This window comes from Eulemur rufifrons, chromosome 19 (genome assembly GCF_041146395.1).
Source record: "Eulemur rufifrons isolate Redbay chromosome 19, OSU_ERuf_1, whole genome shotgun sequence".
Lineage (NCBI taxonomy): Eukaryota > Metazoa > Chordata > Mammalia > Primates > Lemuridae > Eulemur > Eulemur rufifrons.
In genome coordinates, this window is record NC_091001.1 from 48330246 (window position 1) to 48346074 (window position 15829).

Consider the following 15829-nt stretch of genomic DNA (forward strand, 5'->3'; position numbering starts at 1 on the left):
CCATCCTTTGTGACCCTACATTAAAGCACCATAGAAGCCCTTCTTGTTTTTACTGCTACTAACTTCATCTGGTGTAAAGCTTGAGGAAGAACATGAGTGCAGAAATTGGGGAAGGGAAAGTGTTGAGAGGGGAAGTTATCTATCTACAGGGGAGAGTCTCATGAAAAATTTTTTGAAGTGCTTTCATCTTTGTCATCCCATCTAGAGTCTCACTGGTCCTCAAGTTGTCAATATGTCAGAAAAATAACAGATTTCATTCTCAGGGAATCAGGCTCAGAGGAGCAAGACTGGTTCAAGGGTCTGGTTTGGGGGCTGTTGTGTCCTTGTACCCACACTCCAGAAAGGTCTGAGTAGGGTTGGATCAAGTAGGGAAGGGAGCAGAAGGGGCCACCTCCTGGGGGTGAAGTTGTTTGGATGGTGAGCTTTCTAAGCAACCCCAGGAGTGGAGGCAGAGTGGGATTAACCAACCTAGGGACCTTCAGACACACATGCGCACATGCAGATACTTACACACACCGGCTTTTAATCAAACAGCAGCTTTTACTGAACTCCACGTGGGGCTGGCCTGGCATGGCCAATACAACAGGCCGCCCTCAAGAGCCAATCTGTGGCATGATGCAGAGGTGCACACATCAGGGCTGCCTTTCAGTGCTCACTGGGGTGGCTCAGACGGGAGCAAACACCAGGATTCTCTGGAAACCAGAATGGGCCAGTGCCACCATTCAGCCTCTCCCCAGGCCCAGCTGCGTCAGTCTCCATGCCCTGAGGCGGTGCCTGCATCCTGGGCCTGTGGGGCACTACTGTTCTCACTGCTCTTTTGGGAGAAAGACGGCCAGCAACACAATCAGGATGATGAGCAGGCCCCCACCCACCACCAGCCCCAAGTAGATCCGGCAACGGGTGTTCTCCCAGCGCTTCTTCTGGGCCAGGGTCTTGGTTGTCTTGCTGAAGGCTGAGCTCTGTGGATGCCCGCAAACACAGAGTGAGAGTTAGCTGGCTCTCCACTGGCCTCAGAGCCAGCTCCTCCCAACCCTGCCCTAGCAAGGCCTAGTCTCCTCCCGCCTTCTCCCCATCCTATCTGCTCTCTTTCTCCACGCTACCTGCCCTGGGACCTTCCCAGCCCAAATCTTGGTCTCAGATACTGGTGTAGCCCTTGACCTTAAGCCCTAGCTGCTCACCTCCAGTTAATAATGCCAGTCCTCTACCTTTGGGAAGGTCCACAGCTTCAAACCAAGGACTTATTACTTCATGAAGCCTACCGTTGCCTATCTAGGATAGGAGTGCCTCAGGAAACCCAGAGGTCCCACACTGGCCTTCAAGAAGGTTCAGCCCCTCCAAGGACCCAGAGACCCTGAGCTCAGCCTAAGAGCTCCCTCTGAGGGCTTTGCCAAGCCTCCTTGCGCCTCTGCCCGTTGCCCTCCCCCACCACCCCCTCCCCCAGCCTTATACCATATCCAGGAGTTGGTCTGAACGCTGCTCCAGCTCTGCCAGCTTCCCATCACGCTCCAGAACCTTGTCAAAGTTGTTGAGCATGATTTCCGTCACCTCATTCGCCTGCTGCTGGCACCGCTCCAACTCTTTCCCTGCCTGGGCACCAAGCCTGAGGTCAGGACAGTGTGAGGTCCCCACCTGGCCCTGAGACTTAGAAGCCCCCTTCCCCCACTGTGCATGGGGACAGTGTGTAACAGCATCCTTCATGTAAGGCAGTGGTCCCCAACCTTTTTGTTGGCACCAGGGACTGGTTTCATGGAGGACAATTTTTCCACCGGGGCGGGGGTGGGGGGTGGGGGTGGGGTGCGGGCAGAGCTCAGGCAGTGATGCGAGTGATGGGGAGCAGCTGTAAATACAGATGAAGCTTTGCTCACTTGCTTGCCTGCCACTCACCTCCTGCTGTGCATCCCAATTCCTCACTAGCCACAGCCTGTACCAGTTCAGTGGCCCAGGACTTGGGAACAACGGTTGGAAGGGATGGAAGGGTATGATGTGTGTGGAGTGGAAGGCTGCGTCCTGGATGAGTGTGACTCACCTTTGGGCTCACAGGTGCCTCCCACTGCCATCAAGGCAGGCCTAGGTCAGACTTGGCTTTAAGCATCTCACCTTCCCCTAAGCTGCCCCTGGGTGGGACCCTCCCAGGACCCCACCCTCCCACAAAGCAGATACTTTGCTCACTTGCTCCAGGGTAACCTCCAACCCGTGCACACCTGCCCTGAGGCTTCCTACTGACCTAAGGAGACAGCAAAGAACAGGGAACCAAGCTACTTGTCTAGAAGTAAGACAAGGAGGAGATCCACCCCAAAAGGCTAGAAAGACAATTGTGTTTGTGTTTTTCTTTTTTTAAGAGATAGTCTTGATCTATCACCCAGGCTGGAGTGCAGTGGCATGATCATAGCTCACTGCAGCCTCAAACTCCCTGGGCTCAAGTGATCCTCCCGCCTCAGCCTCTCAAGTAGCTGGGACTACAGACACATATTAATTTCTTTAAAAAATTTTTTTTTTTCCTTTTCGTGTCATCCTTGCACAGGGGCCATGCTAATCTTCTCTGTATTGTTCCAATTTTAGTATATGTGCTGCTGAAACAAGCGCAATTTCTTTTTTTCTTTTTTTAAGATTTTGTAGGCTGGGGCCGGGCGCGGTGGCTCACGCCTGTAATCCTAGCACTCTGGGAGGCCGAGGCGGGTGGATTGCTCAAGGTCAGGAGCTCGAGACCAGCCTGAGAAAGAGTGAGACCCCGTCTCTACTAAAAATAGAAAGAAATTATATGGACAACTAAAAATATATATAGAAAAATTAGCCGGGCATAGTGGCACATGCCTGTAGTCCCAGCTACTCGGGAGGCTGAGGCAGTAGGATCGCTTAAGCCGAGGAGTCTGAGGTTGCTGTGAGCTAAGCTGACGCCACGGCACTCACTCTAGCCTGGGCAACAAAGTGAGACTCTGTCTCAAAAAAAAAAAAAAAAAAAAAGATTTTGTAGGCCGGGCGTGGTGGCTCACGCCTGTAATCCTAGCACCCTGGGAGGCCGAGGCGGGTGGATCGCTCAAGGTCAGGAGTTCGAGACCAGCCTGAGCAAGAGCGAGACCCCGTCTCTACTAAAAATAGAAAGAAATTATATGGACAACTAAAAATATATATAGAAAAATTAGCCGGGCATAGTGGCGCATGCCTGTAGTCCCAGCTACTCGGGAGGCTGAGGCAGTAGGATCGCTTAAGTCCAGGAGTCTGAGGTTGCTGTGAGCTAAACTGACGCCACGGCACTCACTCTAGCCTGGGCAACAAAGTGAGACTCTGTCTCAAAAAAAAAAAAAAAAAAAAAGATTTTGTAGAGATAGGATCTTGCTATATTGCCCAGGCTGGTCTCAAACTCCTGGCCTCAAGCTATCTTCCCACCTCCTGAGTAGCTGGGACTACAGGTGTGAGCCACCCTGCCTGGCCTAGAAAGGTAATTTTGGACCAGCACATGTCATAGTTTCTGCCTAACACCCGCTGCCTAACTGAGAAGCTCGGATGGATCTCCTCCCTCAGGCTTCTGACTGGTCAGGCCAGTTCTGCCTATTGGCCTGACCACACTCTCTGAATCAGTGCCCCAAGTTCCCTCTCTGCCTGGGAACCTCAGCCGACCTGGTGCCTGGCCTCCCACCTCCTAGTCAGCCAGGATCTTCACTGGAGTCCAACTCACAAAAATGAGACCAAGCCTTGAATTTCCCAGTCTGGCAGCAGCCTCAGCTAACAAGCCCGAACTCATTTCAGAGGTCTGGGAAGGGAGGTGCAGGGTCCAAGCTGGGGCAGACTGAGAGGCCAGGGGAGAAAGAAAAAGACTGGGTCATGAACAAGAAGGGCACTGGGCCTTGGGTACATGGCAGAGAGACTCAGAGCAGGAGGCTCGGGGCAGGTGCATGGACATTTCAGGGAGATGAATACCAGCAGATTAGTAAACCACAGCAACTCCCTCCTCTCAGTCTGCTCTCCCACAGCCCAGCCCTGTCCGCATCTCCTCACAGAAGAGACCACACTTCCTTTCCTGCCAGCCCACATCACCCATTGTCTGTAGCAGACATTTTGGCACTTGCCTGAATTCCACTTAAAACCAGAAAACATAAGTGTTGAAAGGGATCCAGTGGTAACAGAGGACCACCTCCTACTCAGGCAAGAATCCTCCTTCAGGCCTCTTGCAGCTGCCTTACACACGACCTCCAAGCATTCCCAGGGTATGAGTCCTATCTGCCCAACCCCACCACAAGCTCCCAGAGGGAGGGTGGGGAGTCAGTACCCTCCCTCCCTCCACCACTGTCCCAGGGGCCCAGGAAGCCAGCACAGTGCTGACCACTGCAAGGACTCAGTGAGTGGGCCAACTGCATTATAGCCTATCCAAAAGCAACTCTTGAGAGATGTTCTCCCAGTGTGTTTATCTAGCCCAGCAGGAGTTTCAAGGGGCAGGCATTTGAAACCCAAATAGGTCAATGTTTACCCATGAGCTAGAAAAGCAATCAACTTTGAGAGGGGGAAGGTAAACCACTCCAGGGAAGGGTGCACTTGCAGGCTGGGGGAAGGAGCAGCTGGGGGAAACAGCAGCTGGGGAACACAGCGGAATGATGAAGAGAGAGCGAAACTACGCTCCTTCTCCTGCTTCCTGAGTCAACCATCATCACCACTATTGTTACTACTGTAGTATTCAACAAGGCTCCATTATTCTGCCCTTTGACCTTCCCCACAGTCAGTTTGAGGCAAAAACTTGAGAAAGAACAAGGATATGAAAATGACAATCATTGCTGGAGATTGACAAGATGCTGGATATTATCATTTTTTTCTTTTTCTTCTTCTTCTTCTTTTTTTTTTTGGAGACAGAGTCTCACTCTACTGCCCTGGGTAGAGTGCAGTGGTGTCACCATAGCTCACTGCAACCTCAAACTCCTGGGCTCAAGTGATCCTCCTGCCTCAGCCTCCAGAGTAGCTGGTACTACAGGCACTCACCACTAACTACACCTGGTTAATTTTCCCCTTTTTGGTAGAGACAGGGTCTTGCTCTTGCTCAAGGTGGTCTCAAACTTCTGACTTCAAGCAATCCTCCTGTCTCAGCCTCCCACAGTGCTAGGATTACAGGCATGAGCCACCGTGCCCAGCCTATCATTTTTTTTTTTTCTATTCTGAACTCTACAGCTGTTGTTATCTTGTTCTCCAACAAGGGGTGACATTGGGTCACATTCTCCGGAGAGCTGGCTGTGTCTCCAGCTCTAATCTGGACCAGTTTCCCCCCACTGTGAAGCCAGGACTGCCTGGAGCCAAGATGGGCCCAGGCCTAAAAGAACACATCCGCTCCAAGGAACACAGAGCCCTCAGGCTCAAGTCTCCATTGCTCTTTGGCCCGCCTGGACCAGAGGAAAAAGGACACTGACTGTGTGCACAGGTCTCTGCTGGCACCACGAGAAATAAAGCACCAGGAAATGTGGAAGGAGTTAAGCAACCAGAGAGCAAGGGCCACACTGCCTTACGCCACCGTGTAACTCAGCAGAGTGCCTGGCAGACAGCGGACACGCGATAAACAGTTTCTGAATGAATTGTTCCTGTTTAGAAGGAGATCACTCTGCCACTGGGGAAGAGACATATATGATAGTTAAAGAAAAGAGTTACACTGTGTGGTATAGATAGGTCAGTGTCATGGCCCGCCGCACAGAGGGTGCCATTGGAAGGGTAAGAATGTGACTGGAAGGGTGGGGTGACCCCTTGCGGGATGGTATGGAGCTGGCACATTCCAGCACTGAGAGATAGGGACGCACACTGACAGTGGCGGACCAGGTAGAGGGGCAGAGTGGGGCTGGAGAAGGCAGGAGAAGTCAAATAGAGGAGACTAGCTCCGAGGGAGTGACAAAACTTAAGAGCTAGTGCAGGTTTTTGAGCCATGGGCACAGCAGAGAAGTGTTTCCGGAGAGTCTCTCTATTGGTGGTAAACAGGCATGGATGAGAGTGAGAAGAGTCCAGGCAGAGAGGCCGGCCAGAAGGGGTGGGAAAGTGCCATCAGCAAGGGTGTGAGGAGATGCCGAGCAGGCCGAGGTCAGTGGGTAGCAAGAGCTTGGAGGGGAAGAGCAGGTGAAAGAGGCATTTCTGAGACCCGAGGCCAAGGGCCTGCAGGGCTTGAGGTTTCGAGCCAGGGTGAGAGGAAAGCAGCTATGTCATTGCCAGAGGGTAGCAGTTCCGCAGGAAATGTTCTTGACAGACCATTACCCTCTATACAGAATATGCCCTCCACAGCACTCAAATCTCCTGTTGGGTTTTTCTAGGGTGAATACCCTTGGTTCCTCCTTTGAAAACACAGCTTTTGGCCAGATGCGGTGGCTCATGCTTATAATCTCAGCACTTTGGGAGGCCGAGAAGGGAGAATTCCTTGAAGTCAGGAGTTCGAGACCAGCCTGAGCAAGAGCAAGACCCTGTCTCTACTAAAAATTTTAAAATTAGCCAGCATGGTGGCTCATGCATGGTGGCACATGCCTGTAGTCCCAGCTACTCAGGAGACTGAGGCAGGAGGATCGCTTGAGCCCAGGAGTGCGACCTTACAGTGAGCTATGATCATGCCACTGCACTCCAACCTGGGCAATGGAGCAAGACTCTGTCTCAAAAAAAAAAAAAAAAGAAAGAAAGAAAGAAAGAAAGAAAGAAAGAAAGAAAGAAAACACAGGTCTCAAAAACCTCCTCCTCATCCTAACTCCCCTTGTCCCCCCTCCTCTGTCAAAGGGATGGGTGCCAGTAGTGGTGTCTCATCTCCTCCCTCAGTCAGCACTTGGCTGAGCTCAGAGACAAAGAGCAGGGCTTTGCATTGCATCCCTCTGTTTATTCAAATCCTGCCTCTGCTACTCCCCAGCTGAGTGACTGAGACAGAGGATGTGACCTTTCTGACCCTCCACTTCCTCATCTATAAAGTGGTGATAAGAATAATATCTACCTCATAATGCCAGCTAAGGATTATGTGGCGCATTATAAATAAAAAGCTTAGCACAATGCCTGACACGTACTAAATGCTCAATAAATAAGCACTATTGTTATTGATGTGGCCCAAATTTCCCTAGTTCTTTTCTTCCTTTTTTTAGCAGCCAGATCTTAAGAACTATATAATACTTATGGCCAATAAAACCTCTTAGATAGATAAGTTTTACAAAATGTAAGCCATGCAAGGTCTTCCCTTTTACAAACTTGTGCATTTAGTTGTTTCTATTTGTATTTATTTAATTTTTTTTTTTTTTTTTTAGAAACAGGGTCTCAAACTCCTGACCCCAAGCAATCTTCCAGCCTCGGCCTCCCAGAGTGCTAGGATTACAGGCGTGAGCCACCATGCCTGGCCCTAGTTGTTTCTTTTCTTTTCTTTTCTTTTCTTTTTTTGCCCAGGCTAGAGTGCCGGGGCATCAGCCTAGCTCACAGCAACCTCAAACTCCCAGGCTCAAGCGATTCTTCTGCCTCAGCCTCTGGAGTAGCTGGGACTACAGGCATGCGCCACCATGACCGGCTAATTTTTTCTATATATTTTTAGTTGTCCAGCTAATTTCTTTCTATTTTTTTCAGTAGAGACGGGGTCTCGCTCTTGCTCAGGCTGGTCTCAAACTCCTGAGCTCAAACGATCCGCCTGCCTTGGCCTCCCAGAGTGCTAGGATTACAGAACGTTCCAAAGAACATGTGTTTTGAGCCACCGTGCCTGGCTGGCCCCAGTTGTTTCTAATCTAAATACAGGACTTTACATGGGCCTTTGATAACTGGTACCTAGTTTATTTCCATCAGGCACTGCAGGCTGTTGAGAAGGTTTTGCATCTTGAGCAATAGTAACAGCCACCATCCAATGGCTACATACTCTGAGCTAAGCACTATGCTGCTAGTTGTTCATTCGCTCTATGTCATTTAATCCTCACAACAACCCACTGAAGACAGTACTATTATCCCAGTTTTATAGGAAACTTTGGCCTAGAGGCATTAAATCATCTGTCCAAGATCACAGAGCCAGTGAGTTGAGCCAACATAGACTCCAGGCAACACATTCTTAACCCCTGTGCTAAATTAGATGCAGGTTAAGGGACGTCAGATGCTTTAGCTGGCTGGCTAAAGACCCACCAACCCTTTGGATGCTGCCAACTCAACTTGTGTGCGTATAAGGGAGGCCTATGGCTCAAAGCACACGTTCTTTGGAGAAAGGACCATCTACAAGATGAATGAATTCAAGTAATGATTCAGTTTCCATCTTTCCCATCACTGCTTTGTTCCTACTCTATCCCCTATACCTGTCACCACGACTAGCATAAAGGAAATGCTTAAGAAAAATTTGTAGATTGCATGAGTCATAGAGAAGGGAAAAGAAGGACCAGGTAGGGAAAGGGGTGGGAGGAAGGGAGAGAACTGAGGACAGAGAAAGGAGCAAGAGTGAAGGAAGAGACAGAACGATGGGTTTAGAAGAGGATGAGTGGAGGAGAGAGAGCAATACACCCTCCCAAGGCCTTCATCTACTATTTGCCTCAAATGTATCTGTGAGAGGCCCAAGGTTTTCCAGTAACCGCCCCCTCCTTTTATTCAATTAAATAGCAATGTCTCACTATGTCACCCCAGGCTGGAGTGCAGTGGCATGATCATAGCTCACTGCAGCCTCAAACTCCTGGGCTCAAGAGATCCTCCCATCTTGGCCTCCTAAAGTGCTGGGGTTACAGGTGTAGGCCACCATGCCCAGCCAGCCCGGATAAATTATCCTGGATCCAGCCTTTATTTCAGGAATTTCCGCTTCTCTCCAAAAGCTAAGGGTAGCTGAACCCCTAATCCTGCCTGATCCCTTGCCCTGCATGCTTCAAAGTGGGTTGGGATCTGTCCTTTCTCAGAGTCTCCCTGAGTTTCCCGGCGTGGCTTCAGAGCTCAGTGCTACCTTCCTGCCCTACTTCCTCTTCCTGCCTCCAGTTCTCTGGAGAAGAGGCTGTCCAAGCATCATGACCCCTAGCCAGGCCACATATCCATCACACCTCTGCCAGTTTCTCCAAGGCAGAATCTTAAAGCACCAAGCCTGTTTCCTGACCAGCCTATCTTCCCAGGAGCCCCAGTGTAGGGGGGAAACTGGCACCAGTTTTTCCTGACACCTTTCCCTTGGGGATGGCAAGTGAGGACAGAGGCCATAGTCTGCAGAGGAGTGGGAGTGACTCAACTCAGGAATGTGTCACTAGGTAGAGGTTAGGAGGGAGTCAGCCCTGTGCCACACTGATAACTTCAGTGGAACTTTTACAGTAAACATTTGCCTTTCTCTTTCCCCCGGGGAAGGAGTTTGCTCTCCAACACCCTGCCATGGGGCTGGAATGACGTCTGCCACCTCATCTGCTCAGGTTTCCGACTCCTGGGCCAAGCGTAGCTGCTCGCAGCTGCGGGAAGGGCCGAAAAGGTCATCATCACATTGCCTACCACTTCTTAGTAGTGGCTTCGGAGTGCCAGGCGGGTCTCTGCCATTGTATCTCCTTTAACCTCGCAATGACCCAAGGCAGGTATTGCTGACCCCACTTCACAGATGCGGAAAAGGAGGCTCAAGGAGGTTAAGAGACTTGTCCCGGGGTCAGCGAGCCGGGATCCCAGCCCGGAGTGTGACTCCAGAGCCGGTGCTCTTAACTGCTTTGCTCCAGGAGAATGGGAAGCCCGAGCCCGCTCCCTCCGCGGGGCAGCCCGGACGGGGCGCACGCCTCACTTTCCCTCCCCGCGCGGAGCGGAGGGTCCGGCCCCCGTCCCGCTACTGGCCGTGGTCACCTCGCTGGGACCAGCGCGGGCCGGGGGGGGGGACGCCCCCGCCCGCGGACTTCGGACTCCTCTCTCCTACCCTCGCCCTCTGCCCCTCGCCAGGATGGCCGGCCCCGCCCGGCCCCTCACCATCGCCGCCGCCTCCTCGCCTGCTCCGGCTCCTCTCTGCCCAGCGGCCGCAGGGGCAGCGGCCGGGAAGGAAGCGGAGAGGCGGGGCGGGGCGAGCCGCCCAGCGAGGGCGGGGGGCGCGCCTTCCTCAAGCGGAGACTGAGACCAGGTCAAATCGAAAGCGACCGGCGACAGAGACCGGGTCCTTGGGGGCGCCTCCTTCCGGGCAGCTGACGCCTGACTTCGGATGACACCTCAGCCTCGCGAACTGGGGGCCACGCCTGAGCCGCACGCCGCCAGGTCTGTACGCGGGCCACACCTAGGGGACCAATCTCTGAGATGGGCACAGCAGAGCGGGCCCTGCCGACCTCTCCCGGGCTGCATCCAGACGGGTAGATCGGGTTTAGCTGGGGAGGCGTCATCATTCAACAAGCATCTGTATGAATGCCATTGTCAGGCACTGTGCTAGGTGCTGGAGACCCATGAACAAGATGCCACAAGGTGGCAGGATCTTTGCCACTTCCTGGGTGCATGTCACCCATCACCAAAAACAGGTCCCCCAAAAGTTCTGAAACTAAAGAGAGGTGATGGTTGCACAACCTTCAGAATACATAGGTCACTGAATTGTACACTTTAAAATGGTAAACTCTATGTTATGTGAAGACCCCATGGGTGAGATTCTGGCTCTAGCTTGTCTGTATCTCTCCTCCTAAGAGGGCAAGCGCAGTTCTGCCCTGGTGTGAACCTGTTGCTCAGATGGTGGGGAGGCTGGCGTGTCTGCCACACTTCAGAGCCTTCCTGAGCTGACTGTACCCATCTTCTATCAGTGCTACAGAGAAACCACCAATCACCTGTTCCCCGCCCACCCCATGCCACCCCCAACATCCCAAATGAGGCCCCTCTTTATCAACCGGGATGAGGGCTTCCCTCCCTGGGGCTGAGCCTCTGTGAACATAGAAGTTCCCGACAAAGAGGGTTTCTCGACCTTCACCCCCACCCTGGACAGCCTGGGTCCCAAGGAAGAGATGTCACCTCAGTTTCTTAGACTTTGAGTGGACTGAGGGGAGAGAAGATGGACATAAATTGGGGCAAAAACTGCCCCGAGGGTCTCTTTTGTGCTTTCCTCCTCCCTCCCCAAATTTCAGAGCATGATTCCAGAACCTGACTTGCCAGTCTAGTCCCAAATCCTGTCTCCCAACCCTGCCCCTTCCCCACCTCCTCCCCAAAACAGGTTGTTTCCAATTCTGGAGAGTCTGAAGGACACAGGGACAGAGATGGCAAGAACCCTCCCCACAAACCAAGGCAGACTAGGCACTGGAAAGAGTGACAATGATGGTGGAACCTGGCAGGGAGGAGGGAGGCCTGAAGACAGAGAGGCTCATTGTGCACGGAGGGGAAGGAAGACCATGGCCCTGTCCTGTGACACTGACTGTGCCCAGCCATGGGATGCGGGCAAGAGATGCTCGCCCCCTCAGGACAGCTGAGACCCAGAGGCCTTAGTAAGTCCCAAAGGGTAGGGGCAGAGAAAAGACAAACAGAACATGCAGAACTATAAGAAAAGGAAAAGCAGTCCAGTTCCTCCAACCCTTGGCTCTAGACTACAACAGGGCCATGGAAGAGAGAGGGCCATGGCAGAAGAGGCAGGAGGCCCTCAGCCAGCTCCTAAATGCTCTGTCCAGGTCGGCATCATGTCTCAGCTAACAACTGCAGAAAAAGAGTAATAAAGGGCCGTGACAAGACCCAAGGGGGACACTTAAAAATTTTGCATACTATCCTAAAATGCTGTGAAGGGGCAGGGTGCAGTGGCTCACACCTGTAATCCCAGAACTTTGGGAGGCCAAGGTGGGAGAATTACTTGAGGCTGGGAGTTCGAGATCAGCCTGGGCAACACAGCAAAACCTGTCTCTATAGAAATTAAAAAATTAGCTAGGCATGGTGGCATGTACCTGTAGCCCCAGCTACTCGGAAGGCTAAGGCAGGAGGATCACTTGAACCTAGGAGTTTGAGGCTGCAGTGAGCTATGATCACACCACTGCATTCCAGCTTGGGTGACAGAGTGAGACCCTATTGCTTAAAAAAAAAAAAAAAAAAGCTGTGAAAGTTTTGAATTTTCCATATGCCAAGACCCCCCAAAAATTCTTGTTCTTGAGTCCCATGATAATGAATGGAGCAGGGACGAATAAAATCTTTCTTCTCCAAACATATACTCTCATCCTTTGACAACTTGGGCCTCAGGTGGGAGACCCTCAGCCAGAGAGAGTCCTCGGGGAGAAAAGAAATAGAAAAGCCAAAGGCAAAATGGAAAGGGAGAAAGTGCCTCTTACACATAAGGATACTGAAAGGTCTTTATTGCCCCCTAGCCACCAACTGCTTCCCAGCCACATGCTGGGCCCTCTGGGTCTCTCCAACCCACTCTGAGGACCCATGAAATGCAGCCGCAGTCCAGCTCTCTCTTTCTGGGGGACCAAGGTGCTCCCTGAGGCATATGATATGGCAGAGGGGCCTCAGGGGGGAGGGGCAGTAGGACCTAGCAGCATTCCCTGCGGAGGAGGACAGGAGAGAGGGCCCTCCTGGCACCTATTATGAGGGGTTGCCCCCAAAGAAGAGGGCAGGGTGGGTGGGGCTCCCTAAGTTACTTAATGGATGACACCAGTGGCAAAGAGCACGATGAAGAGGACGATGATAAAAACAATCACGCAGATGAGGACAATCATCTTCACGTTCTTCCACCAGAACTTCCGAGCCACCTTCTGCGATGTCGTCTTGAAGTGCTCAGACTGTTGGGGATAAGGTAGAGTGAGTGACCCATTGGCTTCTCCCAATGGAATAAGAGGGCAAACAGAACCCCACATGCCATACATCTAAGTGTTTACATTAGAAGCAGAGGTAACAAACTGTTAAATAAAAGATACTCTATCTGCCTACCTTGACAAATATACCTTCCTAACACTCTGGAGGGCCAAGTTCAAATTTAGAATTCTTAGGCTCCTGGTAAGTCCTGAATGTGACTAGGGGGTCTGCTTTGTTTTCTTACCCCTGCACTGTCATGCACATTGAGGGGTCATTAACACATGCTTACATGCAGAGTTGTGACACTGCAGCACAATCTGCCCTTAGGAGGGCAGTCCCTGGGGCCAGGGGTGTAGGCCCCAAGGTGGGCACATCTCCCACTCCAAGACTCCTTGCTGGAGGAGGGACCAGGACAGCACAGGGGGTAGGAAGTGAGGAAACTTCTCTTCCTACTCCCACAACTCAAGTTGCAGACACTAAGTTTCCCTGGGCCATGCTCCCCAGATTAAGCTGCAGAAAGAGGCACTAAGTCCCAGGGAGACAAAAGAGTAATACCCAAAGTTACACACAAGACTCAAAGCCAGAGCCAGTCTCTCCCCGCTGGACATGGAGGCTCCAGCCTTTGTTGAACTGTGGAGTTACTCCCTGCCTGAGCAGCTGGCCTCAGCCCCTGGCTGAAGAGAGAGAAGAATGAGGCCTAACAAGACGTGTAGGAGATTATTATTTTAGCCTTCAGCTGGCAGAGGACCCTGGGACCAAAGAATTTCACTACTCTTTCTAGCTTCTTTTTAAAGCCGATTCAGCAAGACTCTAGCAGTTTTCCACTCCCTGCCTAATTACTCCTAAAGGAGGCCAAAGGCCCTAGGAGGATTTTCCCAGAGCCAATATTTTCACCCTGGGGAGGTCAGGTCCAAAGGATTGTCAAGAGCAGGCTTCAGAGGTAAAATCAGTTTCATAGGAGAGGAGCCTAAAAATGCACAGGCTGCCTGTGCTGTCTGTCCGTCTCAGAAAATGCCTCTGTTGGTCAGACCCCCACCCCAAGCCCTAGTCATTGGACCCATTCCCCGGACTCTATACCAATCAGTGGAGCACAGCAGATTCAGAAGTGGGGACTCAGCTCATATCGGCTCCCCAAACAGGTGACAGGTGACGGAAATGGCAGACTTCCATCCCTCCTGTTCATTTTGCCCCACCAAAAAAATTCTCTTCCTCTCAATAATTCTCCCTCCTTCTCTTCCTCCAGCCCTCAGTGGGCTCCCCATCTCACTGTGGCTTCCAGATCCTCTGTCTTGTTGCGGAGATGGTCCAGGTTTTCTCCTCGGGCCAGGATCCGCTCCACATTCTGGGTCATGATATTCTTGACTCCCTCCACCTGGCTCTGCAGGTTCCGCACATGATCATTTCCTCCACCTCCACTGGCTTCCTCCTGTGCAGCAGCACAAGGGTTAATTAGACCAAGTGGTTTAAGAAGGAGAAACTCAGCCTCAGAGGCTAGGGGAAGGTAAGACCTAAGGTGGACTTCAGCCATTTGTAATGCTTAAGTTGTTTACAAAGAAGATCTTTTCAAGAATGACTTCTGCATTCTTAAGCCCTAGAGGGTGAGATCTGATGCTAAGCACACCAGATTAACCTTCTTTTTGGATTCTCAGGGCCCCTGACAAGGAAAAGCAGCACCCCACTAAATCTCACTCCACTGCTTCCTTGTTCCTCAGAGAGCATCACAGAGGACAGCAGAGCCAGCATCCCACAACATTCCCCTCCAGTGCAGAGCCCACCACTGTTGACCAATGCCTGGAGCCATACTCCCTTCGCTGATCCCACTGGGTCCTCATTAAAAGTACCTGTGCTGGCCAGCAGGACACCCCCACCTAGCCCAGGCTTCTCTGTCTCCAAGACAGCTGCTGGAGAGCTGTTCCGGCTGCTGGGCCTGCTGGGCAATCTAACTGCAGTTCCATTGCTGTGACCCAGAGAAACAGGCAACCAAGTCCCCCACAAGGCGCCCTGAACCGTTGAGCCACATACTTCTGCTTTCCCTACCACTTGGCACCACGTGCAGGCACCAAGCCACTGCCCACTGATGCAGATACTCAATAAAAACACCCGCCTGGGCGTTGGGGGGAAATGGAGGACATGTCCTCCCTGGCTAATGCCTCATCTCAGAGACTTCATGATAAGGTTTTGGAACAAGGAGGGAAAAACATTATTAAGCTCCTCCCTTCCTGACCCACTGGGCCTCCAGAAACAGGCTAGGGTGCGGGTTAAAACTAGATTATCACAGAGAACCAACTTCTGGTTCGGTTACAGACTCTTAGCTCTCTTCCTCACGTTAATGGAGAAGGAGCTGATTCCTTGGATTCGGTGGACAGACAAATCCTTTGGGTTTCTGTGCAGGGGTGAAGTGAAAGGCCCAGGGGGAGAGCTCCTGCAGCGGGTCTGGAATCTGAGCTGGGAACAGCAGAGGCGCTGCCGAGTAGGGTCACAACACCCGGCTGAGGCTCGGCCAGAGGAGGAGGTGGAGGGCGGCGCAACAACTCTTTCCTTGGAATTCGGACCCCCCCATCCCCGCTGGAGCCCTGCTCCTGGCCAGCACACAGGTCAGGGGAGGGAGACAGTAGAGAAGGAGCAGGAACACCCGCCCAGATGGCTCAGAGCTATTTGCAGCCAAGTTGTCAAAGAAGAGAGGCCACAGGCAGCGCTGGCCCAGCCCTCTAACTTTACCACCAACTCTCCTTTCCCGGCACAGCCAACCCCCAGTCCCGAGCCCCCTCTGGCTCCTCTGTAAATCAGCCCTTTCCTAGTTCCCAGATCGCTCACCATGACTCCCAGCAGCTCAGGCCTGTCAGCAGCTGAACTCGCCTAGGCTGCTTCCTCCCCGGCAGCCGGCGGCTCACTTCCTGCTAGCTCCAACTTTCAGCCCGCCCCCGCCCACCTCGCAGCCCAAGCCGTCGCAGCCACACCTCACGCAGGTTCCCCCAGGTAGGCGGGCACCCTCCACTGCCCTCCCAGTCGCCTCCCAAACAACGGCTTAAGCTTAAAGCAACAGGGCTCCCTGGAGCCAAATGTCTTCTAACTTGTCAGAGAGAGAAAAGAAAGACCAGGCAGCCCTCCTAGCTTTCCTGAGGCAGGACCTCCTGATCTAGAAAAGGCAGTCCTTTTGATGTCTTGAATCTCTGACTCTGGTTTCTAGAGACCAAGTTCAATC

General features: G+C 52.3%; 2 protein-coding genes and 1 non-coding gene across 3 annotated transcripts; all 3 read right to left on the minus strand.

Annotated features, from left to right (window-relative positions):
* Positions 1-521: 521 nt before the first annotated feature.
* On the minus strand, positions 522-10425 carry VAMP5 (vesicle associated membrane protein 5). The gene is given in 4 exon segments (XM_069494450.1): positions 522-817; positions 819-959; positions 1450-1587; positions 9859-10425. Coding segments are annotated over 4 exon segments (351 nt in total). The 5' UTR covers positions 9862-10425; the 3' UTR covers positions 522-748.
* LOC138400370 (U6 spliceosomal RNA) lies at positions 2481-2583 on the minus strand. The gene has a single exon (XR_011236266.1). It is a non-coding gene; the product is annotated as a U6 spliceosomal RNA (small nuclear RNA).
* Positions 10426-12149: 1724 nt separating the features above from the next.
* VAMP8 (vesicle associated membrane protein 8) lies at positions 12150-15568 on the minus strand. The gene is made up of 3 exons (XM_069494573.1): positions 15442-15568; positions 13895-14053; positions 12150-12614 (listed from the first exon to the last, which is right to left on the minus strand). The coding sequence occupies exons 1-3, from the start codon at positions 15442-15444 to the stop codon at positions 12474-12476; spliced, it is 303 nt and encodes a 100-aa protein (XP_069350674.1). The 5' UTR covers positions 15445-15568; the 3' UTR covers positions 12150-12473.
* Between the last annotated feature and the right edge of the window lie 261 nt (positions 15569-15829).

What these genes read in the sequence shown, in the direction of transcription:
- VAMP8 (XM_069494573.1), bottom strand. An exon ending in CAGAGGATCTGGAAGCCACA is followed by an intron (nt 12,615 to 13,894) that starts GTGAGATGGGGA and finishes TATCCCCAACAG; the next exon opens with TCTGAGCACTTCAAGACGAC.